Below are 27,721 nucleotides of genomic sequence, written 5' to 3'. Positions count from 1 at the left end.
TGGGGTTTTGTTTTTTTAAGGAACTAGGGATGTGGCACAGTTGTCGATTGCTTGCTTAGCTTGTGCAAAATCCTGGATCCAATTCCCAGAAAAAAAAAATGCAATAGATCTTCTATGTACCAAGCCTAAAATATTTATTATACAATGCTGCTGTGGGATGGTCTGTATGGCAAATGTGTTGCTCTGATTGGTCAATAAATAAATCACTGATTGGCCAGTGGCCAGGCAGGAAGTATAGGCGGGACAAGGAGGAGAATAAAGCTGGGAAGCGGAAGGCTGAGTCAGAGAGACACTGCCAGCCGCCACAATGAGAAACAGCATGTGAAGATGCCAGTAAGCCGCGAGCCACGTGGCAAGGTATAGATTTATAGAAATGGATTAATTTAAGCTGTAAGAACAGTTAGCAAGAAGCCTGCCATGGCCATACAGTTTGTAAGCAATATATAAGTCTCTGTGTTTACTTGGTCGGGTCTGAGCTGCTGTGGGACTGGCGGGTGACAGAAATTTGTCCTGACTGTGGGCCAGGTAGGAAAACTCTAGCTACACAGTGCCTTACAGAGAACATGCAATCTAATCTTTGTAAGTTCCCTCTGTAATGCAGTAGAATTCATGTATTTATTTGTGGACTGATAGAAGCCTAATTTCACTCACGAACAGCATTTGATTGTTTTACTCAGAACGTACCTTTTCCCCTTTTATACCACTGCAGTCACATTTTGATCCAAGAGAACACCCATGGCAGGCCTATAGAAGGAGAAAGGGAAATCATTAAATACAAACTTGAAAGCAAATAACACTTAGAAGTCAACTGAATACAACAATTCAACCTTATAGAATCAATACAAGTAAAACTATCTGAAAGGATACATACAAATGACAACGACATTTTATATCCAAGCTTTTGCTATACGCATTTCTTTTTCAACTTTTCACAATGAGCAAATGAAAGTTTTATAATTTTAAACTAATAAGTATCTCTTAAATTTTACCTCTCTCTCTCTCTCTCTCTCTCTCTCTCTCTCTCTCTCTCTCTCTCTCTCTCTCTCTCTCTCTGTGTGTGTGTGTGTGTGTGTGTGTGTGTATGTGTGTGTGTTACATGCATGTTGTAGCATGTGTGTGGCGGTTAGAAAACACCATGAGGTTGTTAACCATGTAAATTTCAGGGATAAAAATCATCCCTTGATAGCCATCTCCTTTACATGCTGAGGAATATATTTTTGTTTTTTGTTTTCATCTTTTCGAGACAGGGTCCTACATAGCCCTGGCCATCCTGCAACTTAATGTGCAGGCCAGGCTTGTCTTGAAATCACAGAGGTTTCACTCACTGCCTCTGCCTCCTGAGTGCCAGGCTTAAAGTGTGCGCCACCATGCCCAGCTGAGTAATATCTTTTTTAAAGATGCTAACATGAAAAGAAAATTCATATAACATTCTGGTTGATATGGTTTATCACTTGTCCAGGCTGTAGGAACACCTCACATGGATCATAGACCATCTAATACTGTATTTTACCTCCTTTTATTCATTGTCCCTCTTCTTTCATCACTAATAGCTCAATTTTTAACCATTCCAAGCTTTATACAAAGCCTAAATGCTCTGAATTGTGACTAACAAGAAAATTTAACTACACTAGGGAGTGAAATCCTGAAGCCAGAGAATATCGTTCTCTAATATAAAAACACCTAGATAATGGGAAGAAAGTAAGTGATATCTAGCATACAGAACTATCTTTGACATTATTGTGGAGCTGAAATGCTTAGAAAAACTAATAGTAATTAGAATGATATATACAGATAGTGCAGTATTTATGTATAAAAAAAAGCAGAACACATTTTGTCAAGCCAACTACTGAAAACCTTTGCACAAGGAAAATATAAAACATTGCTAATCACTGTTCCATCTTCAGAGCCCATGGTTTAAAATGTAAGTCCTTACTAGAGAACTTCCCAATTAATTAATTCTTATCAATTAACTATGGCTCAAACTAGAAGACACCATCCTGATGAAACCTGTTTCCTTCATTATAAAGGAAAGCCAAAATGGTGTAATGATAGAAGCATCTCTCACACTGCAAGAGTGTGTTCCAATAAAAGTATACGCTGATATTTCAACTTAAAATCTGTTATTGTTCTGGATAGGGTTTTTGTTGTTGTTTTGTTTTGTTTTGTCAACTTGACAAGGAAAGGGGAAATCGAATGGAGAAAATGACCCCTGTAGGAAACCCTATGCAGCATTATTTTTTCATAAATGATTGATTTGGAAGGGCCCAGCCCACTGTAAAAAGTGCCATTCCTGGACAGGTGCTCATGAGTTGTATAGGAAAGTAGGATGAGTAAGCCACAAGAACAAACTAGTAAGCAGCACTCCTCACTTCCTGCCTCCAGGTTCCTGCCTTGAGTTCCTGTTCTGACTTCCCTCAATGATTGATAGTGACTGGGTCATGAAATCAACATAAATCCTCTCCTCTCCAAGTTGCTTTTGGTCATGGTATTTATCACAGTAATAGAAAGCATATTAGTTACACAATCATTACTATACATAGGTACTTTGATTATACTCTGTTTTCAGTATTACATGTTAATTTATAACTCCATCAGGTTTATCTAAGTGTAATCATTCATCAAATAAAAAGCATTATTATTGAAGACAAAAAAACTTGTTAGGCACAAAGATATTAATATAAATAAACCCATATAATTTTGGCTTATGCAAAGATAAATTATTGGTTCTAAACTATGAATTTACAAAATTTAGAAGCCATATATTCACAAATTCTTGAGAAAGAAATAGTCAATATTCATAATACCTGAATTAGGTTGTAAATGTTGTCAACAGTTAATTGCACTATTAACAGAGAGTAATGCTCATCCACAATGGCTACTAATATGAGAATAATATTTGACATTAGGAAGTGTATCTACAATTAAAGTATGAAATATATGCACATGAGATTTTGTTACAAATATAAAAATGACATCTTTTTGCATTTTCAGACATTTGAATCAAGAGATCTTTCCACCAAGTACAGATTGCAGCAATGAAAATAATCAAAAACAGCCTAATAGAATTTTATTAATACAAACAAAAACAACATGAATTCCCATTACACATATATTTCACGTCTCAATATCTGACCATAACACATAAATCTTAAAATATAATTTATGAACAAATAAAACATTTTATATTCTTGTATGGTTATATGCAATGTTTCTCAAGATTAATGATTTCATCATATTAAACTTCTTTATCAACTAACATGAAGTATATTTTAGAGAGAACACTCCTTAAACTCTATAAGAATTATAGAAAAAAATGTTTGAAATTAATTTAAAATTTTAAGTTATAATCTATTTATACCAAATAGGTTATAAAAGGACTGTTACTCTTGGGTTAAAAAAAAAAGAAGACCACTATAAAGCCAAGTCATTGTAATACACACAGCAACCACTAGATGCCACTTTCCATGCAGTTATTAATGGGAAGGAAATGGCCCTAATTAGACCTCTCCTTAGGTGGAACAGCTTTTCGTTTTTAAGCAGCGTCTATTCATATTGACAAGGTACCTAATAAGCACAAAGCACAATGGTATGTCTATGAGTGGCACAAAAATATGTAGACCTGGGTGTTTGCTGCCTTTAAGGAACTTGAAACCTAGTTTTTAAGAATCTAGACATAAACAAATGAAACTGTAATTAAAATTCAGTGGAATAATGCTATAGCAGTAATGAAAAAAGTAATAACATGCAAGAACTATATCCTGATCTTTCTATAGCAAGTCAATCGTTATGAGACCATGGAGAAGTTGTCTACATACTCTAGGGTTTGTTTCTCATTTTTAAAATGACAGACATAGATAATATTATTTTGCTCAGTAGATTCAAGCTTTAATTATAGTTCTATAGGATTCACCAAGTAAAAGAAAATGACTGGTATCCATGGTTATCACAGTTAATAAAGATACCTCCCTCGAGGCTAAGAATTGTTAATAACACTTGGAAGGTAGGCCGAAAATTTTTGTAGACTAGGGGAAAAAAAAAGATTACACCAAGCAATATGATGAAAGACAATTTGGGTGAAGCAAATAGTGAGATAAAATGAACATTACATTGCTGTGGGATGTTCTGTATGGCAAATGTGTTGCTGTGATTGGTTAGTAAATAAAACACTCATTGGCCAGTAGTCAGGCAGGAGGAAGTATAGTCGGGACAAGGAGGAGAAGAATTCTGGGGAGTGGAAGGCTGAGTCAGAGACACTGCCAGCCGCCACGATGACAAACAGAATGTGAAGATGCCGGTAAGCCACGAGCCATGTGGCAAGGTATAGATTTATAGAAATGGATTAATTTAAGATATAAGGACAGTTAGCAAGAAGCCTGCCACGGCCATACAGTTTGTAAGCAATATATAAGTCTCTGTATTTACTTGGTTGGGTCTGAGCGGCTATGGGACTGGCGGGTGTCAGAGATTTGTCCTGACTGTGGGCCAGGCAGGAAAACTCTAGCTACATTACATATCTCAGTGTAAAAGATTTCCTAAGTCTACATGAAAAGTATAATAGAAAGGTATTGCTTGTTAGCTTCTTTTTGAGACAGAGTTTATATCCCAGACTAACATGGAACTTGTACTACTCATGCTTCAGCCTCTCAAGTGCTAGAGTAGTAGCATGGCCATCAATCCTAGCTTCATCTTTTCAATACTGTGGCACAAAGTTTATTTCTACAAAATCATAGATGGTTGTTAATGCATGATAATTATGGATCTATAGTAATATTTTTGGTTTTTATTCTATGAGAAAATATCAAAATAAAAATTAAGGAAGGTTTATATTAGCACACATTAAAATATATCATAAAACTATAATAATTAAAACAGTATGGAATTGCTCCAAGATTTATTGCTAAAAAACAATCTTTTAGTATATGGTATTAGGATAAGTATAGAAAATAATAGTAATTTTAGGTCTTAAAATATGAAAATAAAAAACAGATTAAGGGCTGGAGAAATGCCTTAGAGGTTAAGAGCACTGACTGTTCTTCCAGAGGTCCTGAGTTCAATTCCCAGCAACCACATGGTGGCTCACAACCATCTGTAATGAGATCTGGTTCCCTCTTATGGTCATACATGCTGTATACATAATAAATAAATAAATCTTTTAAAAAAACAGATTAGAATATTACCTGAAATGTTTTGGCAATTTTATCTTTTGCAGATTGGCACATTTGTATACAGATAATGAAATATTTTGAGGGTAAGACTCAAGTCTAAACATAAAGTACATTTATATTTCTTATATACCCCAAGCAGTGCCACCAAATGGGAGCCAAGTGTTCAAAAAAATTAGAGCCTATGGGCGACATTTCTCCCTCAAGCCACTACTTTTAGATACTAAAAAAAGAAAAATCCAGATTATCAGCTCACATCTTAAGATTTGGAGCTAAGAACTTCAGATAAGATAGAACATGACATTTGTCTTTCTAAATCTGTGTTATCTCATTCCATATGATCTTTTCTAGTTCTATCCATCTATCTGAAAATACTCATGATTTCACTTTTATTTACAACTGAGTAGTTTTCCATAGTGGATATGTACCACATTTTCATTATTCATTCGTAGGATGAAGAACAATTCAGGTTGTTTTTATTTTTAGCTATTTTGAATAGAGCAGAAATGAACATGACTGAGCAAGTATCTGTGGAATAAGATGTTGAGTCATTTGACCACATGCCAAGGAGTAGTATTCCTGAGTCATATGATAGATTTATTTTTACATTTTGAGGATTCTCCACACTGATTCCCAGAGTGGCTGGACCAGTTTGCAACCCCAGCAACAGTGAGCAGTGGATCTCCCTTCCAATTCTATTCAGCATTTGTTGTCAGTTGTTTTGTTGGTCTTTACCAGTCTGACTGGGGTAAGGTAAAATTCTCAACGTTTTTTTTTTTTTAAACCTCATTTCTCCATTGGCTAGGTACAATGAACATTTTGTGAAATGTTTCTTTGCCATTTTATTCTTCTTTTGAGACCTTTCTTTTCATGTCCCAGGCCCATTTTAGAAAGGGTCATTTTTGTTTGTTTGACTGTTTTTTTTTTTTAGTTCTTTGTATATTCTGAATATTAACTTTCTGTCAGATGTACAGCTGGCAAAGAGTCTCTCCCATTCTGTGGGCTCTCTCTTCATCTGGTTGATTGTTTCTTTAGCTCTGCAGAAAGTTCATTTGTCATTTTTTGGCATTAATTCTTGGGTAAATGGAGTCTTATTAAGAAAGTCCTTTCTTATATCTATATCATATAGGATAGTTTCTGTATTTTCTGCTAGAAGTTTCAGTGTTTCAGGTTTCAAGTTGAGGTCTTTGATCCCTTTTGAGTTAGTTTTTGAGAAAGATGATAAATGCCGGTCTAATTTCCAGGTTTTATTAATAGTACAATTTTATTTGTAATTTTTTAGATTAAAACTTAATTACACTTCTCCCTCCAAACTATCCCATATGCTCTTCCATACTCTCCTTCAAATTCAGGGACACCTCGTTTTCCCATCACTATTCATTGAAGATGCTTTTGTCCAGCTCATGTTTTGTCATCTCTGTCAAATATAAAGTGGCTGAATTCTAGCTCATCCTATTTTGTTCCATTGCTCTACATGTCTTTTCTTTATGCCAGTACCATATTGTTTTTATTACAATGGCTCTGTAATACATCTTGACTTCTGGAATGGTAATCTCTGAAGCATTGTTCTTTTTGCTCAAGATTGTATTTGGCTATCCTGGGTCTTTTATGACTCCATATGAGTTTTAACTTTTTTTCTTAAAATGGAAAACACATTGAAAAGGTAAAATTATATAAAAAAATTAAAAGCAAACATTGGAATACATATTCCCGGTATTTGCTTAGTCAGTCCCTTTTAGGAAATTCATCAAAAGGGCAAGCTGCTTTTGAAGAGGGTCAGAGTTTAATTGCCAGCACCCATGACAGAGGCTCACAACCACATGGAACTCCAGCTCTAGGGGAATCTAGAACCTCTTCTGGCCTTTTTAAAATAGGCAACAAATGTTAATCGTAATTTATTTTAAAAAGACAGATACAGAAAGCATGTGCAAACACAGCATCATTAGCCATTAGGAAGAAGAAAACCAAAACCAAAAACATTTTGAAGTATCAATTCATACATTATTACCTAGCTCTAATGAAAAAGATAGACAATAATAACATCTACTAAGGATGGAGCCTAGATAAAACCCCCATACATTGCTGGTGGGTTTGCAGAATGATATAACCATTTTAGAACAGTCTAGCAGTTAATAAAACAAACATAATTACCAAACTCTTCCATTCTTAGGCATATATCCAAGAAAAGTAGAAAATGTCTATAAAACACCTTATATATGACTATTCATAAATCATTACAAATAATATTCCAAAGGATAAAAAACAACCCAGATATCCATCAAGATGAAATTATTAAATAATACGTAGTATACACAGTCAATGAAATACCATTTGACAAGAAAGAGGAGGGAAATATTGTTTCATACTACAACATTCATGTACTTTGGAAACACTGTGTTAAGTAAAAACACAAATACAAAATTTCACATTGACATAAGTTTACTTATGTTAAATGTTGAGAATAGATAGAACTATAGAAACAAGTAGAATGGTAGTTGCCTGTGACTGGTGTTAATGGGAAGACAAAGTTAAGGGATGTGGTTTTCTTACCATATTGATAAAAATGTTCTAAAATTCATTTGGGTGATGGCTGTAAAATTCTGTACATACTCTACAAAACTACTGAACATATGCTTTAAATGGACAAACTGAAAAGTGTTTAAATTATATATCAAAGATGCTGTTAAAACTCATGTAAAGGAATAAAATATAGGAAGATACACAGTCAACAACTAAGAAGAGGTTAAGACATTTCTCTACTTGAAAACTAACAAGTAAGTTTTGCCCCAGTGTTATGGGATGGTTCTAAAAATGTCAGACTTGTGAATCAGACATAAGAATGTATTACTCAAAGCCATATTCTGGGCTTCCCTAAGCTGCCGTTTCCACAGGGTAATGCTAAGCAGACAGTATGAACCTTCACACAGGTCACATTGCTGGCTGTTGCTGAAGAGAAACCAGGTACTTAAAGAACTTACTTATCTCACAAGGAGCAGGAACTGTTTTCTTGAGATCTTGTTTTTATTATTCTATTAGGTAAACATAACTGGCTTTTCTTGTAAAGGGAGATAACTATCACTAGTTCTCAAGTCATTTATTATAAAACATCCTTGAAAGTAAAGTTCACTGGGAGGACAGCTTCTCTCCTCTCAAGATGTACAGAGGAGGTCCATGGAAAATTTTCATCAAAATTTTATCTTGAAATTTGAAATTTTAAAAGAATAAACAAAATCAGGACATAAACAACTATAAAAGACACGATCCTTTAAAATGATTAATTTTCTCAAGGGTGATAAATTATTAGTAATTAATGTAAGGCATGATTTGTGATGAGGCTGTTAGGTACATGGTGTCATGCTGTCGGTAAGTTTCTTTTAAATAATCATTGAACATGCACACACATAGAAATACTAGGCAGCAAGAGTAAGAAGTATAAGGCAAATACAGCAAAACACTGACAGATACTGAGTCTATATGAAGATGTAATTGTTTTCATTACATATTCCTACTATGTTTTGAAAATGCTACTAAAATCTTAGGTAAGAACCTTGAGAAAAATGTTGGAAACAAATATCCTTAGAACTTCAAAAAAGGAAGCAAATTTCAGAATGTATGATAAGATATTTATCAGAGACATCAAAAGCCTAAGATTACATAGAAAGGTTGAAATAAAAGATGAAAAAGCTATGCACAATAATAACCAAAGAAAGCTGGTATCACTGTATTAATTTTAGACAAAATGGATTTTAAGGCAGAACACATTACAAAAGATAAAACAAAGTCACTTCAGAATGATAAAAGATTTGGTTCACAAGGAAGATTTTCTTCAAAATAGCTTAAATAATACACATTAATAACATCTCCAAAATACATGAAATAAAAACCAACAGATTTATAAAGGCACACAAATCTATGTAGCTGGAGATCTTAAACAAATCTCTCACAACTGACTGGTATAACACGTAAACAAAATAATCTGTAAGGACATACAAACATTTGAACATGACTAATGAACTTATTCTAATGGATTTCTATAATACAATGTATCCATCAAATGACAAACACAAATTTATATGAGATAAATCCTAGAAATTTATTAAAATTGAACATACACTGTTCTTTAATTTGAACAAATGTAAAAGGTCAGAGATCATACACAACATAATACTTAACCATAATGTTAATGAGCTTGAGTACAGGATTCAAATCTAACTGAACAATATCAGAGAACAGAACAGATAAAATTAGTCTAACTTTGTTACCAACCTTACATAAGACTGACTGATAAATTACAGACTTATTTTACCAAAGAGTATAGATGTAGAAATGCTACATAAAACATGATGAAGTTGGACTTAACAGAGCGCTGGCAATTTCTGAAAGGAAAGGAAAGTTTGGGAAAGAAACACAAATGCCACTCAGGTTAAATGACTAAAGGGATAGAAAATTCAAAAGAATTTCTTCAGAGAATAGTTTTTTTAATTTAATTTTATTTTATTTTACAATACAATTCAGTTCTACATATCAGCCATGGGTTCCTTTGTTCTCTCCCCTCCCGCCTCCCTCCCCTTCCCCCCAGCCTACCCCCTATTCCCACCTCCTCCAGGGCAAAGCCTCCCCCGAGAACTGAGATCAACCTGGTAGACTCAGTCCAGGCAGGTCCAGTCCCCTCCTCCCAGGCCGAGCCAAGCGATCCTGTATAAGCCCCAGATTTCAAACAGCCAACTCATGTCATGAGCACAGGATGCGGTCCCACTGCCTGGATGCCTCCCAAACAGATCAAGCCATTTGACTACCTCACCCATTCAGAGGGCCTGATCCAGTTGGGGGCCCCTCAGCCATTGGTTCATAGTTCATGTGTTTCCATTCATTTGGCTATTTGTCCCTGTGTTTTATCCAACCTTGATCTCAACAATTCTCGCTCATATAAACCCTCCTCTTTCTTGCTAATTGGACTCCTGGAGCTCCACCCGGGACCTAGTCGTGGATCTCTGCATCCAGTTCCCTTAGTCATTGGATGGGGTTTCTAGCACATAATACAGTACTATGTCATCCTAACATGTAATGGCTCTTCTTTTGAGTTTAAGACTCAATTAGAAGACATTATTTTAGTTTATTTTTCATTTTGTTATGTGTGTGGGTGTTTTGCCTCCATGGATGTCTGTGCGCCACTTATGTGCCTGGTGCCCACAAAGGCCAGAAGAGGGCATTAGATACCTTGGAACTGGAGTTAAAGATGGTTGTGAGCTGCCATATGGGTGCTAGAAACTGAACCTAGTTCCTGTAAAAGAGCATCCAATGTTCTTAAATGCTGATCCATCTCTCCAAGCCAAGACATTATTTTAAATGGAATTTTTAGAAACAAGTTGTCTTGAACCTGATAACATAACACAAAATCTCCACTGGAAGAACAATTGTTAATCACTTATTGTTGAATTCAAAGCTAAAACTTTTGGATATTTTTGTACAACCTTTCATTGATATCCTGCCACAAGCCATAAATACATCATATCTCTTTATAATAAATGCTAACAATAAAACGGTGTTAAAGGAGTTGTAATAGATCTTATAAATTAACTAATGTACTCCTATCATTTTAAATGTGAAAAAATGCAGAGCCCATCAGTAGCAGAGGCAGAGCCAGCACTATTCCCCTGACTTCTCCAATATTTCCAGTTGATTCTCATTTGCTTCCAAATTCTGAGCAAAAGCCAAGACATTTTGCCAGATTTTCTATGAAGAGGAAATATTTTCTTCTCACTGTAATGAAAGTTTTCTTTAAAAATCAAATTATTGATGAACACATTAATCAGTTGGAAAGCCTTTTAACCAAAACAGCACCTGCCAGTTTCTCCATATTTAGAGCAAAAACATTAAGTGACTCACTAAAATATGATGTAGGAGCAGGGGAGGTTGTTCAGTGGGTACAGCACTTCCATACAAATGTGAGGAACTGAGATCAAATCCTCACCACTTATCAGTGCTACAGTAGTGGGTATCTGCCATCCCAGTGCTTCTTCAGCAAGATGAGGGGTGGAGACAGGAGAATTCCTAGAAGCTCACAAGGCCAGTTAGCCTGCTATATGCAGAACAGCAACAGATAACAGAGGCCCTGCCTCAACCAAGATGAAAAGTAAAAACCAACACCAGAAGTTGCTCTCTCACCTCTGAAGGCATGGAGTGGCACACACATATCCACACACAGACACACATGCATCACACACAAAAATACAACAATGCACACATGTAAAATTAAATGTTGATACCTATAAGTAATTCACAATTATAACATATAACTTACTACTGCTACTTCACTTCTTATTAAAACTTTGAAATTTATGGGGATAGTTGAAGAATAACATTTTTTTCTATTTGAGAAACTTTGTTGCTGTTGTTTATTCAGGGGAGAACAAGTTGGGATTGGGAAAAAAAAAGGAAGGTTATAGAAGGCCTATAAACTCACATTGATCAAAGTGAGCCCTAAGGTTTGAAGACATCTGTGGTGATTTGAAAGAAAATGACCCCCAAAGGAAATGACACTATCAGGAAGCTTGGCCTTTTTGGAGCAGGTGTGGTCTTTTTGGAGGAAGTGTATCACAGTAGAGGTGGGCTTTGAGGTCTCATATATGCTCAAGCTGTGCCAAGTGAGACAATCCACTTCCTGTTGCCTCCACAGATGTAGAACTCTCAGCTCCTTCTCTTACACCATGTCTGCCTGCATGCTTCCATGTCCCACCATGATGATAATGGACTGAACCTCTGAAACTGTAAGCCACCCCAATTAAATGATTTCCTTTATAAGGAAATTGCCATGGTCATGGTGTCTTTTCACAGCAATAGAAAATCTAACTAAGACAACATCAATTAACAAATGGCAGCATTTCTAACACTTACTCTGGATGATTTACCAGTTACTTCATTACGAATACTGTAATCTTACAAATCCACAGACAAGTTTCTCAGATTAGCAACTATAACTTTACATTTGGTGCAAGAAAGACAAGCCTATGCCTTGGATTAAGTAGTTTTTTTTTTTAATTTTAACTTTTATAAAGATGTATTTATTTTTAAATTTATTTTATGTGTATAAACATGTGCCTGCACATGTGTATATCACATGTATGGGATATTAATGTAGAACAGGTAAGGCTACAGATCTGGAACTGGAGTTACAGGCAGTTGTGAGGCACCTAATGTGAGTTCTGGGAACTGAACCTGGGTCCTCTGAGTTCTCTTAGCTGCTGAGACATCTGTCCAGCCATTGGGTAATTATTTTATTTACAAGTACTACTAGATGGAACTTACGTGAAATGGCACTCACTTTTAGTAATTAGGTTAGATAAATAGGACTTCTATATACAAAAATTACCTAGTCTAATTTATGTTCATTGTTACCTCAAACTTGGGGTAAGAGGTCGGTCTTGGTTCAGGTAGCTTGTATTTGGTTCCTATACATTTTTTGAGACATCTCATATAGCCCAGGTTATCAAACTTTCTGTGTACATGACAATGACTTTGAATTCCTGAGCCTCACGCCCCGCCAAGTACGGGAATTGGAAGTATCCACCATCATACCTGGCTCTTTGTTTCTTATGTTATCATCATAGAGTGCATTTTTAACAAATGTCATTCTAACTTAGGGTAATATTTATATATGGAAATCCCATCATGCATGAAGCCCTGGGTTCAATCTCCAGCCAAATTATACTAATAGTAAATTAAACTTAATAATTTTAAAGAAACGAACACTTAAACTCTAAAAATCAAAGATATTTGAGAAAGTCTCTTATTGGGTTCTACAGTTGTTTCACAGAGATTAAAATGTTTACTATCATCGTATGAGTCTGCATTAATTAATATAGAACTGTTTCAGGAAAGCTTCATATTGTAAATGACTGTCTTCCAATATTTTTAGCTTAGTGTATGCCAAATTTAATTTTAAAAAGTTATTTGGAGAGGTTATTGGAGAGGTTTCTAAGTGATTAACACACTTGTTGCTTTTGCAGAAGATCTAGATTTGGTTCCCAGAACTCACAACCATCTATAACTCCAGTTCCAATGAATATAATATGATGCCCTTATCTGACCTCCATGGGCATCAGGTGCACATATGATACATGTGCACACTTGTACGCGTGCGCTCACTCACACACACACACACACACACACACACACACACACACAGAAAGAGAGAGAGAGAGAGAGAGAGAGAGAGAGAGAGAGAGAGAGAGAGAGAGAGAGGAAAGAAGAAAGAGACACAGACAACGCACACACACACAATAAAATACATAAATACAAAAAAAGGTTTTTTTGGTGATAGAATCTAGCTATATAATTCAGGCTGAACCTGGAACTTGCTAATTTGTCTATACTGTTTCCAAACTTGCAATCTTTCTTCCTCAGTGTCCTCAGTAAAGGGTGTTCAATGTGTTCCTTCACGTGTGTTATGTAAGAGCTCTATCACAGTACTACATCACCACCAATTTTTATTTATTTGAAGTCAGGGTACTCCAATGTTGCTCAGGTCATCCTTGAAATTGCAATTCTCCTGCCTCAGCTTCCAGAGTAGCTGAGATTATAGGGTTGTGCTAGAACTTCCAGTTATAAATTTTATTTATTTTAAACTAATATGAAAATCTTATAAATATTAATAGAGTAATATAATGGCCTGATGCATGTATACATTATTGTGATTCTTAATATTGATTATTAATGTGACAGGATCTGGAACCACCAAGGAGACAAACTTCTAAGTATCATTGTGAGGGAGTGTATAGCTTGTGTTGAGGTGGGAAAACAGACCCTAAATGTCAGGAGCATGATTCCACTGGCTAAGATCCTGGTTGCAATAAAAAAGGAGAAAGAAGCCTGTGTACTAGAATTCATCTCTCTGCTTCTAGACTTCTTGTAAGATGGAGTCTCTCAAGGCAAGGAATAGTCTGAAAAAAAAGCCACTGTTTTACACAATATGGGGTAATAGTAATTTATCATGCTCTTAACACATGGATTCTCAAGCATACTATCATATTTACTTGTCACACATGAAATTATATATAGAAGGTAAATAAATTAGGAAGTTTGTGATGAAAGCTTACAAAACAATAAAAATGAAAAACACCACATGTATAGCTCTTTGCAATTTATAGGCAAGATGATAACTATTTTATCTCTGTAATATATCCAAATGTAGTGATCTCTGTTTCTAAAATGTAGAAATTGAAGTTTACAGGGACCAAATGACTGTTTAAGATCACAAAGTAAGATGACACTTAAACTCTCATGTCTCTTAATTCCACATGACAAATTCCTTGCACTATGAAATAATTCCATTGGAAGTAAATAGTAAAGCTTTCCAAATGAAAATTAGCCATTCAAAGCGATGACAGCATGCGGGCTGGAGTGAAGACTCAGTGATTAAGAGTGTGTGCTGCTCAATTGTGAGGACTGTAGTTAGGTTTCTATCATCTATGGTGTGTGGCTCACAAACACCTGCAAATTCAGCCCCAAGAAGTTCAATACCCTCTTCTGCCCTCTAAGGGCACTCTCACACAAGTTAGCACACACATACACAGATGTCTGGTGCCCAAGTAGGTCAGAAGAGAGCATTGGATCCCCTGGGATGAGTCATAGACAGTTGTGAGCTATATTTGGATACTGGGAACCAAACCTGGGTCCTCTGGAAAAGCAAGTGCTCTTAACTGCTGAGCCATCTCTCCAGCAATTTACTCATTTCTTTATCATGTAATGTAATAATAGAATGAGACAAAATCAGTGGTTATTATCACATTTAAGTTATGAGATTCTAAATGACTAAACATTCCTTCAATGACGTTTTCTCCCATTCTAAAATACATAACTTATTTGGGAGTGCACGTGGGACAGTTATATCATGTTAGGCATAATTATGACCTGGTTATTGTCTTCATTTGGAATTTGAGCATGAGATAAAGGATGTGAATGTGCATCAAATTGACAAGAGGTGGATTTGTGACAGCTAATTTTGGTTGTCAACTTGACTAAATCTGGAGTACACTAAGTAAGACCCGAGCTGCCAGGCATAGCTGTGAGGGATTTTCTTAATCAGATTATTTGAGGTGGAAAGACCCACCCTAAATCTGGGCCACAACTTCTGATGGCAGCCCACATGAAAGAACATAAGAGAAGGAAGCTTTTGCTTTTTGTCTGCTTGTCCTCACTCTCCCTGGCAAATTTATCTATCCTGTTGCTGAGATGTTCCTTTGCAGGTATGAGAACCTACTTCTCAGGGGTTGAAGTCTAGTGTGATGACCAGCAGATTTCTAGGAATATTGTGGGACTCTAGCACCAGATTGGGACTACTAAACTATCCAATCTCGTGGAATGAACAACAGACAGATTCTTGGCCTTTGTTGGACTACTCAAACCATAGTCTAATAAATCCCCTTTTAATATATATTTATTCTATCAGTTCTGTTCCTTTAGAGAACCCTGTCTAAGACACTTGGCCTCGGAAAAGTACTAACAACATAGATAAAAGCAGCACACAAGAAGACCAAAGAAACATGATTATAAGAATCAAAACTTCAGAGTTCTGCTAAGCATAAATATGTCTGGAATGTCTCCTATGAAGCAATCAAATTCTGTGTTCTAAGTGCATTTAAGTCCCAGTGAGTCCAAATCCAGGGCTCTGTGCCAATGTAAAAATCCACTAAGATGCCCTAGGCCTACTTGTTGCTTATTTACAGGAAGAGAGAAAGAAGAAATTGGTTTTTTTCCCTGATGAGTGGACTAGAATTTTTTTAATGGATTACTGGCTGAACATCTCAGCAGCTGATATTCACAGTCAGAGGAGCTAATATGATCTTAAACTCTACTACAATGTTCATTCAGGCAAGTGTTTTATATGAAATCTCCCCAGTTCATGCTTTTGAATGAGCAGAAATCACAGAAACACACAAAGCAATAATGCTTCAGTTCTACTGGTTACATTTGTGAACAACAGGAAAAGACAAGATATTTTAAATAATGTAATTGTGTCACTAATTACATAAAACAATATATGAAGTGTGGAAAATAATATAACATCCCCATAAACTCATCCAAATATAAAACTCCAGTACCATGCTGCAAAATTATATCTGTGACACACCCTATGTACTCTCAAGTCAATGCTTTGAAAACTAACAACTTCCTATTGAAGTTGACAGTACTTTCTCCATAATCAGTAATATGGGACAATTATTTCCAAAGAAACTCTTGTTTGTATGCTCTTCAAAATCTATTGTCACTTTATATAATTATAATGACAAAAATCCACCTTTTTCTTAGCCCTTTCTAGATGAGACCAGTCGACACAGGTGAGAAGATGATTGACAAACAGATATGGAAGATGGACGTGTAGAGTTCCTTATAAGAAAAAAGAATCTAGATAGGCTTATAATAAAAGTAGCAACCATCCAGCAACTGGCTTTGAAATCACTGGTTATTAAGGAAATTCTGGGTGAAAAGGTCTAATAGCTGCACAACAATTTTAGAAGGATTCAAGTCTAACTGGATAGATATTTTCATGCCTAATTTCATTGGAACACTGAACTCGAAACAGAAACAATGAAACAAATGTAATATATTAGAAATTAAAATGGGGGTATTACTCAGTGGTTAAGAGCATTTGGTTTTTCTTCCAAAGGGCCTGGGTTCAATTCCAGCACCCATATTTTGGTTCACAATTGCCCGTAATTCCAGTTCCGGGAGACCTTTGGCCTTTTCATATACAACAGGCATGAAAGTCATACACAGATATACATGCAGACAGCACACTCCTACACATAAAATAATTTTTTAAAAAAAGAAATTAAAACAGTACCTCTAGTGAACAACAGTTACAAATCTACAAGTAGATAAAATTGGAATAGAGTGTACAGTATCTTTACCTGTGCAAGTGGATTTGTGTGAGTGGAATGTCTCTGTTATTAAGAAAGCACTGGCTATATTTCCAGTTACTAATCCCCTATATGCACATAAAGAGATGACGTAAACACAAGTTGGTTCTATAAACATTTACACGAATCTTAATTATCTCAAAAGCAATGAGTATTGCTGGAGATACAGAAATATTGTTCAAACATGAATTGGAATAAAGAACCCACCTTAAGAGATTTTGCAATTCAGCTAGACAAACACAGAGACAAATCAACAGCTGTTATGAAATAACAACAATAGTACATAAAATTCTGTAATGGAAGGAAGTGTAAATTAATTGATGTGACTTTGATATGGTGGCACATGCCTATATAGCTGATAAACTAAGACTGACTTTGAGGCCATTCTAGGCTCCTTAGTGGGAACTTTGTAGCAAATAAATAAATAAAGGTATTAGAGGAAAGAGGGGCCACTCCAATTAGGAAGAGAAAATGACAAAAGAAAGTCAATCTGAATTTTATTGAAAACTTAAATGGAAATAATATAGTCAATTATAAATTTGGATCTGTTATAGTCAATACAATCTAGACTGTGTAACATCTGAAATTAAACTAGTCCAAATTGAGATTTTCTGTGAATGAAATCTATACACAAGAATTAAAGAGTATAAAATATCTTACTCTCAAATGATAACATTTTGAAATGATAATGACTATGAAGAATGACAAGAATGAAAAATCCATTATGCAAACAAACCACAATGAGAGAGAAAATATGCACAAACCAGAGAAAAAAAAAAGAGAACCTTGACTAATTTAGAGTTTAAAACATGTAGGAACATTGACTATGGGAATGAAGGCAAGCAGAAGCAAATTAAAGACATGCAGATGGAAGAACATAAATCTGAAAGAAAACGAAAAATCAAAATCTAAAAGAACCAAAGCTTTTCAGGAAACTGCTGAGAGAAATAAAAGCAACAGAGACTTGGTTGACCTGGTATTTGAATAACATTTTGTTCAGTTTATCTGCAAAAAGGAAGGTGGCCTTCAAACTAATGAGCACAAGAACCAATTCCTTATCTAAGGGAAGACAATGTGACGGCTAAAAGAGCCACATTTTTAGACTGAAATAATTATGTGTTAAGCTATGTGAGCCTTTTCATAACTGCTGCTGAAACATTTTTAAATATGAGAAGTAAGAAACAATACAATCAGATATAAAACAATCAGAAAAACTTTTCTAGTGTTAAAAAGAGATGAATTACAAGGAATATAGAAACCGCCACACAACTAAGTAAGTTAAGTAAGATAATAGTTTCGCATACAATGAAAATAGAAAAGCTCAGTGACTAGAATTCACAGCAAGAACATACATGTAATATTCTTACAGGTGAAATACTGAACAAAATAAGAATCAGTTCTATATACTCCCTAATGTCCTGCCCATGAAACATAAGGTGTTCCTACAAAGCCTAAATTCTCTGCTATATCCCTGCCTATATTTCTTAATATTATTCTATTCTTTGATTTTCTTCTATGGCCTAACTCCTGGAGTTAAGTGTAAAACTAGTGTAGTTACCCTGCATACCTGAGACGCTTTTTGAGTTCCAGGCAACGTTACCTGATGTTAAGTTCAAGTTTACTTGGTGATTATGCTCAATTATTAGAGAAATGTCCTCAGTTAATAGTATTAACATGCTGAAAATTATAGTGGTTAATCTATTCAAGGAAAATACTCCAGCGAATCACAATTCTTATCAGGAAAATGAAATTTATTATAATTTGTTAAAAGTTTGCCTTTCTTTATTAGATGTTTTGCATATTTACCTTAGAGTAGTCAAAACTTGGCTACTGGAAATACCGTAAAGGTACAATAATTAAGACAGAGTGGTACCAGCATAAGGATAACCAAAAAAAAGGAATGTGGCATGTGGCTAGTTTTAAGGAAAGCCATAAAAACAATCAAAGAGGAAAAATATATTCCATTGGTTCTGGAACAATTGGATGCCCCTATATAGAAAAATAAGATTCAATCTTTACATCATACCAAATTTGAAATGGATCATAGACTAAGAAACAAAAACCGAAACCAACAGTGTTTTTAAATAAAAAAATAGAAACAAACTTATTAAACCAACATAAAGAACAAATGATTATAATTTGAGCTTAAACAACGATTTTTGGAGAAGACAAAGAATCAGCATAAATAGACCGTTAAATAAGATTTTATCAAAAGTTCAAAATTGAATTCATTAACGTATATCATCTTTAATATGTTTAATAGGTAGGACAGATGTAGGGACCATATATTTACAATGTATAATCTCACCAAAACAAACAAACAAAATTGTATATCCAGGATATAACACTGATGAGGTAAAATTTTACCACTGTGTTTTTCATTTGGATTTTTCAGGTGGATAATGATACCGAGTATTTTTTTCATGTAATTGTTAGCCATTTGTATTTCTTCTTTTGAAAACGCCTCTTACCACCATTTGCTCATCTTTAAACGGGACTGTTCTATTTTGCTAAGTTTTGTAAATTCTTTATATTATCTCAATACCCAAGCAAGAACATAATTAGAAGGTATAAAACAATATATTCAACTAACATGGAAAAAGATATTGAAGGAGGAAGGATGGTAAAACACAGGCGATGGATATGAAGAAGGGGATGGGAATAATGGGAGATATCATTATTGTAAGTGGAGAGGTGGATGGGAGGGTATGAAAGAGGAGGATGCAGGGGAGAGATAATTAGCACTTAGGATGTTTTTAAAAGCCATATGGAAAGCTACTATTTTATAAGCTCCATATATATATATATATAATTTTTCACATAATAGAGTTTAATTGAAGTTACCCTACACGGTGGGTAATGTTCCTCCCCAAAACTATATGTTGCCAAATAAGTAGCCCCGTTCCAGGTATGGAAAACTTACCCTCATATTGTTGGCCACAGGTATCCTAAAGAGCAGCAAACTATATAAGCTATGCCATAGCTCTTTGTTGCCCACCAGAACTTGATGATAAGACCAAATTGCTATAGACACCACACAGTTTGATCACAGGACATGGAGAAATCAAGCTGATACTGACCAGAAAGTTCCCTTCATGCCAACTAGCTTTCATAGTAGTGGAAGATACTGTGTAGGCTGCTGGAGCAAGTGTCACCAACATTTTCACCTGGTAGTGAACCTTGTGAATTGCATTAATGAGTGATGTGACAAGATATGCCCACGGGGTACAACAGTGGCCTGAATGCCAAGGGGGAAGCCAACTGCTTTCTGATAGGATTGAAGGCAAGCTCCATTTGGAAATTCATGCCAAACACTATAAATCTGGCCAAGAACTGATGATTGGAAAGTTCAAAGGACCCAGGAATACTACAACTATTCTGCAATTGTATCATTGTATCAGACCTCATCAAAGAAGGTTCTTTAGGCAGTCTAAAGAAGTCTAAAGAAAGTTAACACAGAAACTCAAAAATAAGATTAAGTGCCAAGACTGTCTATGGATTGTTCAGCAAAAATGTGGGCATCGATATCACTTGCCCCATACATCAAAGTTGAGGAGACTATTATGGAGAGGGGGTCAGAAAGACTATAAAAACAAAATCTTGAGGAGGAATAGAGGTAAATTTTTCTGGACATTACAGGACTTTTGCAAGCATGAACTCAAAGCAGCTGTGGCTGTGATCAAGATCAAACTAGTTACCCTTCTACCATGGAAGGAGGAGTTATGATCCCCTATCCCTAACTGAAGAATTACTAACAGCTAATGAGTTACAGTAGAGGGAGAGACAAGATTTGTAATGGTTTGGCCCCTGGTAGGTTGGTCACACTCCAGGACATGGCTTCAGTACAAACTGGACAAAAGTTTGCTACTTTTAAAAAAATAGAGGGCATGAAATTGGGGAAGGTGGGTCTGGGAGGAATTAAAGAAATAAATATGATCAAAATATGTTATATGAAATTCTGAAGTAATTAATAAAAATAATATATTAAAATAGAAAGTTCCAGAAAATAATTTGTTAAAAAAAGCAATAGAAGCTGGGCAGTGGTGGTACATACCTTTAATCCCAGCACTCGGGAGACAGAGGCAGGTGGATCTCTGTGAGTTCGAGGCCAGCCTGGGCTACAGAGTGAGTTTCAGTACAGGCTCCAAAGCTACACCAAGAAACCCTGTCTCGAAAAACCAAAAAAAAAAAAAAAAAAAAAAAAAGCAATAGATTCTAACAACAAATAAAAATTATCATTCACCAAGATGAAGTAGTAGTCACCCCAGGAATAAAAGGATGGTTACAAGCAGACAAACACATTATATCAACAAAATAAAGGACAATAATTATATGATTATCTCAGTAGATGCAGAAAAAGTATTCAGCAAGACTCAATATTCCTCTGTGATGGAAAAGTTTGAACAAATCATGTATAGAAGGCTCATATCTTAACATAATAAAGGATATATACAACGAACCAACAATAAACACCATAAAGAGTTAGGAACAATTAAGTGTTTCTTTTAAGATCTAGAACAAAAATGAGGATGTCCTGTTGTTCAATATATAATTGGAAGTTTTAGTAAGAAAAATTAAGCAAGAAAAAAGGAATAAAAATCATACAAATGTGAAGCATAAAATCCAACTGCCTCATTTACATATAGCATGATATATAAACCTACAGAATCTATTAATATACAATTAAAATTGATAAATTCAGAAATTTGGCAAAATTAAAGTCAACAAACGAAAGTCAATAGAATTTTTATACACCAATAACAACCTTTTGGGAAATTAGTATCACTCAAACCAGTAAAAAAATAAAATAAAATAATGAGTAATTAATTTACTAAGAATATAAAGGACAAATATGAAAATTAAAAAACACTAATCTAAGAAGGTGAAGAAACATATCTATTACATAAAACAGCAAGACCATATTCATGACCAGAAAAATTTATATTGTTAAACTGTTCATAATATCAAGTAATTTTTTTTTGTTTGTTTTTCGAGACAGTGTTTCTCTGTGTAGCTTTGCGCCTCTCCTGGAACTCACTTGGTAGCCCAGGCTGGCCTCGAACTCACAGAGATCCACCTGGCTCTGCCTCCCGAGTGCTGGGATTAAAGGTGTGCGCCACCACCGCCCGGCTTCAAGTAATTTTTTTAAGTTCAATACAATCTCCATACATCATAGACTAGAAAAATAAGCCTAAAATTCATAGGTAAACAAAAAGACCTTCGATAGTCAAATAGATATGGAATAAAAAAAAAAAACAGCTAGAGGTACCACGATAACTATTTTCAAGACGCACCACATGAGCTGGGGATGTAAATTAATGGTAGGTCATTAAACTAATATGCCAGATCCTAGTGGTGACTCTTGGCACTGAAAAAAAAAAGATTATTGATAAAAGCACCGAAAATAAAGACTAGAGAAAAAAAGTCTCTTCAATAAATGGTGCTGGGAAGATGGGACAATCAAATAGAGGACATATTTATAATACGTATCTATCAAAATTTATCAAGACCTACAAGTAAGACTTAAAACTAGAAAACTTTTGAAGCTTCACTGCCACTGGCCAGATTTCATAGTACTAGAAGGCGATATGCATGCTACCGGAAAAGAAAGGTATTCATCAATACTACCCAGCTTTGAACCTTGTTTGCTACAATAAAAACCTGCCTGGTATGAAGAGCCTCTGGTCTAACAGTGGCAAGAAAGTCATGAGAGTAACCTATCATTTTCACACGCCCTGGGGGTAGAACCTACTACTAGTAGTCTGGTAATGGGCAATAGTATTAAACCAATTCCTACTGGTTTTTTGTTGTACCCATGGATAAGTATATCTCTGAAATCTCATCAGAGAAGCTTTTTTTTTAATAGAGGGAAATTAAAACAGAGACCCATAACTAGACAAGATGAAGAGAATAAGTGACTACAGAGTGCTCAATCCTAAGTGGGACATCAGTATCACAGTCCTTCCTCCCAAAGCTCAGGGACTATTGCAGAAGAGATAAGGGGATGAGAGCCAGGAGCAGTGGATGACGACAAGGAAACAGGCTTTACCAGACAAATAGAGCAGTTGTGCACACAAACACACAGCAGGTGAGACAGCAAGAGAAAATCTAAACATGGTGGGAGGATGGAGCTGGGCTCAAAGTCCCACCCCTAGCTAAGGAATTTTTGGTAGTTAATAGATGCCAGGGGAGAACAAGAGAGCTAGTTTTCTTCAAGGGTGTGGTCTCTGGCAAGTCTGATATATTCCAGAGGATGGCCATACACCTAAAAGTATATACGTAGCACCAGTGGGTTTAAAATCTAAACATAAAGTTGGGTGTTTATGGAATTGGGGTGACTATGGGAGAAGATGAGGAAAGGTGAAAATAAAATGCATGAAATTCTTGAGGAATTAATAAAAATGTTAAAAAAAAAAAAGCCCTAACTAGAAAAGCACTTTGAAACATCAGTGTAAGGGCCAGGCAGGTGGCTCAGCAGGTAAGGCCCTTACCTCCAAGCCTGATGACTAGAGTTTTATCTCCAGTACCCACATGGTGGAAGGAGAAAGCCCCTGGAAGTTGTCCTTGTGGCTCCACCGGTGCGTCATTAAATAAATAAATGTAATAAAATTTTTCTTAAAGACTGTATCAGTATAAACAATAACTTCTTGGATATGAGTCCCAAAACAAAGGCAAATAAAAGCAAAAACAGAAAAGTGGGATTATATCAAACTAAGAAGCTTCTACACAATAAAGAAAATAATTGACAAAGTGAAGAGACGACTTACAGAATGGGAGAAAATATATGTAAATTGTTTATCTCTCAATGGAATGATATCCAGAGCATAAATAAGAAAGCTTTTCAAGACTATAACAGCTTTATAAAAAGACTAGGAAGCCAACTTGTCAACACTCCTATTAGTCAGTAAGAAGAATACTTAATATTGGCTGAAGCCCATAAAATACCTTTAAGTGTAAGAGTACATAATTGCAAAAAGAAAAAAAATAGTCATGCTCGCAGGATGGAGACTCATTTATATTGAATAATAAAGGTTTTATCCTTTCTTTCCAATATGAAAAACTATACAATGTTTGTGCTCTCAATATGAAGTGCATAAATTTGTAATTTGGAATATTTAATTTTCCCTAATATCACAACCATGTTAGTTCATTCTACTTACCATAACAGACTAGGTGGCTGAACCAAAATTAATTTATTATTTTGCAGTTCTGGAGGATTAAAACTCTAAAATCAACGTTCCTTCAGGGTTTGATTTCTTTGATATTTCCTTATGTGGCAGAGAGAAATCAAATTTTGTATGTCCTTTTAAGTATACAAATCCTATGATATTAGGGCCTTGTTTGACTTTAATTCCATCCTTACTCCAAACAGAGGAACACTGAGTGTTGAAAAATTGTGTGTGTGTGTGTGTGTGTGTGTGTGTGTGTGTGTGTGTGTGTGTGTGTGTTTTGGGTAAATATAAAATAATGTTTCCCTATGGCTTTTTCAAACATTCTTAGTTTCATTTATCCCTCTCTTTCTCCTCCCCAGTCAAAGCTCCATAGCCACCATTCTTTCCATCCTTGTATTGTGAGGAAAGGAATTTAAACACAAAGTGCTATTTAATTCCCCTAATCAACTGAGGAACTACCTGAGTGAACTGTATTTGATAACTATGTAGATGAAGTATTTGTATAATCTCCTTGAATAAGCATAACTGAAATTAAAAATTAGTACATATACTGACTCACAATTTCTACTAACAGCAGAATTCATCAAATTGAGTATGTAAATAAGTCAGCATAGGATAGTGCAAAGAAGATGCCAAGCCACTAAATTGAATTCATCCCCAAAAAGGGCTTAATTGAGAAAAAAAAGATCTTGTTTATCAGTTCTCCAAGTATGTTTTTTATACATTTGACATGAAAGTAGAAAGGAAAGTGGAAAACATAAAGATGAACAGGGAGAGGGGAGCATGGGAGAAAGAGATGGTAATGGGTGAAAAAGATCAAAGAATATTATTATTATTATTATTATTATTATTATTATTATTACGGATTTTTTGAGACAGGGTTTCTCTGTGTAGCTTTGGAGCCTGTTCTGGAACTTGCTTTGTAGACCAGGCTGTCCTCAAACTCACAGAGATCCACCAAAGTACATATTAAATAGCACTCCAGAGGTGAAGGTAGGAAGGCTGTGAGTTCAAGGCCTGCCTAAGATACAGAGAAAGCCCCTGTCTCCAAAAGGTGAACAAAATAATAAAATAGATTTCTTCACAGAACATATAGAAATAATCAGCAATCACTTGAAAAGAAACTATCAACAACCATTGGGGAAATGATATCAAAGACACAGACACCATTTGAGACATGATGATGTCTACTCTAAGAAACATAGTGTTATTGAGAATGCAGAGAAATTAGAAACCTTTATCCATTATTGTTTGGAATGCAAAAATTGTAGAGCTTTGAAATAGTATGGTAGTTCCTCTAAGTAGTAACAGCAGAATTATCCTATAATCTTGAAATTTTACTCCTGGGTATATGTCGAAAATCATGAAAAGCGCTAGCCCTTTAATGGATGCTTGTATATTTCTTTTGATTCTGAGGTCATCCTAAAAGTTTCTCTGAATTCCTTATATATAGCTCTATTTGTGCTGATACAATGCCATTTCCTAGTAAATATGATATGTTAATTTTTGTGGGAAGATTATGTTAATTTTTAAATTAGTTGTTTCTTTCCTCTTTGTGTGGCTCTTTTCTAGGAAAATAGAACACTTTGGGCTAGGAATGTAGCGGAGCCATGCAGTGTTGCCTACCAGGTAGGAGAAAAGAAAAGAAGACATTCTTCATAATATAATGGAGTAAATCTGAAAGAACATCCATCTCTAGGGTTTAAAAATGCTTGGGGTTGTTACTGCTTGTTTAGTGACATTTCTGAACTACTTTTCTATTCTCCAGTCCATGTTGTGTGTGGTCACTAAAATCTCTCCCTACTGTGTCAGTGGGGAGCTGTTAACCATTTGAGACAGACTTCCTATGATGCCTAAAACAATGTTCTGTCTTTGTATATGTGTAGACTTCCATCACTCACACAAGAATTTTCCTATTCTAGGTTAGGCCTCACTTTCAGTCACACAGAAGTGAAAGCTTTAAGCTTCTCAGGTCCCCTCCAAAAAAAACTTTGCCCTGATTCTTCAAACTACATTTTTCTTAGGCTCTCATATCAAGTTTTTAAAATTGTTTGTCCAAATGGTATCCTTCGCCCCAAGAACAGCTGATAATTAGTATTAAATATTTGTCATAAATGCACCTCTTCCTTGAGATAGGTCTCAGTTCTTAAAACAAGCCCTAGAAGCTGACTTTTAGAAGGTGTCTACACCGGTCAAAGGGAAACAAGCACAATTCTTTAAGAATAAGGTCACTTTACTATCTTCTGTCCTAGGAAACTATACTAAACAGACTAACACAGTGGGATGTAGATAGTTACCTTCAAAGCCTTTTCAAGCCATAGGGCAGAGAATTAAGCATGTCAGGGTGCATACAATGGTACAAATTCCCATTACTGAGATTCAAGTATTACTATTATTTTAGTTCTCAAGTGTTTTCCTGGTTGCTGTGTACTTCTGATTAAACTCCAGGATGTTGAAAGTATGAGTTTGTTTCAGGCATTTATAGAAGGAGATGGTTCTGAGGACCTCTGCTCTGCCATTTCTGTTGGACTCATACTTGATCACATCTTAAGACATGTTCAACTCAAAAAAGTAACATAATGTTGAACAGTTAAAACATGGGAAAAAGTAGGCACGCAGCACAAGAGGACCTCTACAATTTAAAAGATCTCAATGTAGCTCCAAATTCTAAAATTTGATGCTCCAAATTCTAAAACAAAAGCATCTATGAAAAAATTAATTCAGAATGAACCACATATTTAAATCTTAAGAAAATTGTAAAACTTGTAGAAAAAATAATGTAGGAGAAAATATTCACCATCTAGGGCCAGGCACGGTTCTTAGTTTACACCACATGCAAAATCAATGAAAAGAAATGGTATTGACTTAGACTTCACTCTATTCATCATATTTCAAATCTTTCTGTGAAAGTTCTGCTTAAAGAAAAAAACCCAGACTATAGACTCAGGGAAAATATCTGCCAATCACATAGCCAATAGAGTACTGATACCTAAGATTTACAGAGAGCCCTCAACAAACAGTGCAAAGAACAGACAGTCCAACTAGAAAATGGTGGGAAAACCCCGACAAGCTATTTCACAGAACTGGAAACACAGGTAGCTAACAGACACATAAAAGATACTCAATATCATTAGCTACCAGGGAACTGCAAACTAAAAGCACACTGAAATACCACTATGTACCCAAAAGAAGAGCTAAAATTAAAAAAAAAAATCAGCCATGACAGCAAGAAATGTCGATGATAGTGAGATTGCAGGGTTACAAAATTCATTTGGGAAAGGAATGACGGAATGCCACGCCTTAAAATGGTTTGGCAATTTCTCGTGACTTCTATATGTAACTACCATATGACACAGTAATTGCAGCCATAATCATTTACACTAAAGACAGAAAACATGTTCACGCAGAAATATGTGCAATAATTATAGCACTTGCATTTGAAAGAGTTCCCAACTGGAATCAACACAAA

The 27,721-nt window shown here is 35.4% G+C and overlaps 1 protein-coding gene across 1 annotated transcript in view; it reads right to left on the bottom strand.

Moving 5' to 3' along the window:
• The window catches only part of Col4a5 (collagen type IV alpha 5 chain), a 211,377-nt gene that overhangs the window by 147,455 nt on the left and 36,201 nt on the right, over nt 1-27,721 (bottom strand). The window contains exon 2 of the mRNA XM_059251446.1: nt 685-744. Coding sequence (XP_059107429.1) covers nt 685-744 — 60 coding nt within the window. The remainder of the gene's footprint in view (nt 1-684; nt 745-27,721) is intronic.

This window comes from Peromyscus eremicus, chromosome X (assembly GCF_949786415.1).
Source record: "Peromyscus eremicus chromosome X, PerEre_H2_v1, whole genome shotgun sequence".
Taxonomy (NCBI): domain Eukaryota; kingdom Metazoa; phylum Chordata; class Mammalia; order Rodentia; family Cricetidae; genus Peromyscus; species Peromyscus eremicus.
Note: the sequence above shows the minus strand (reverse complement) of the source record. Positions and strands in the feature narration are given on the sequence as shown.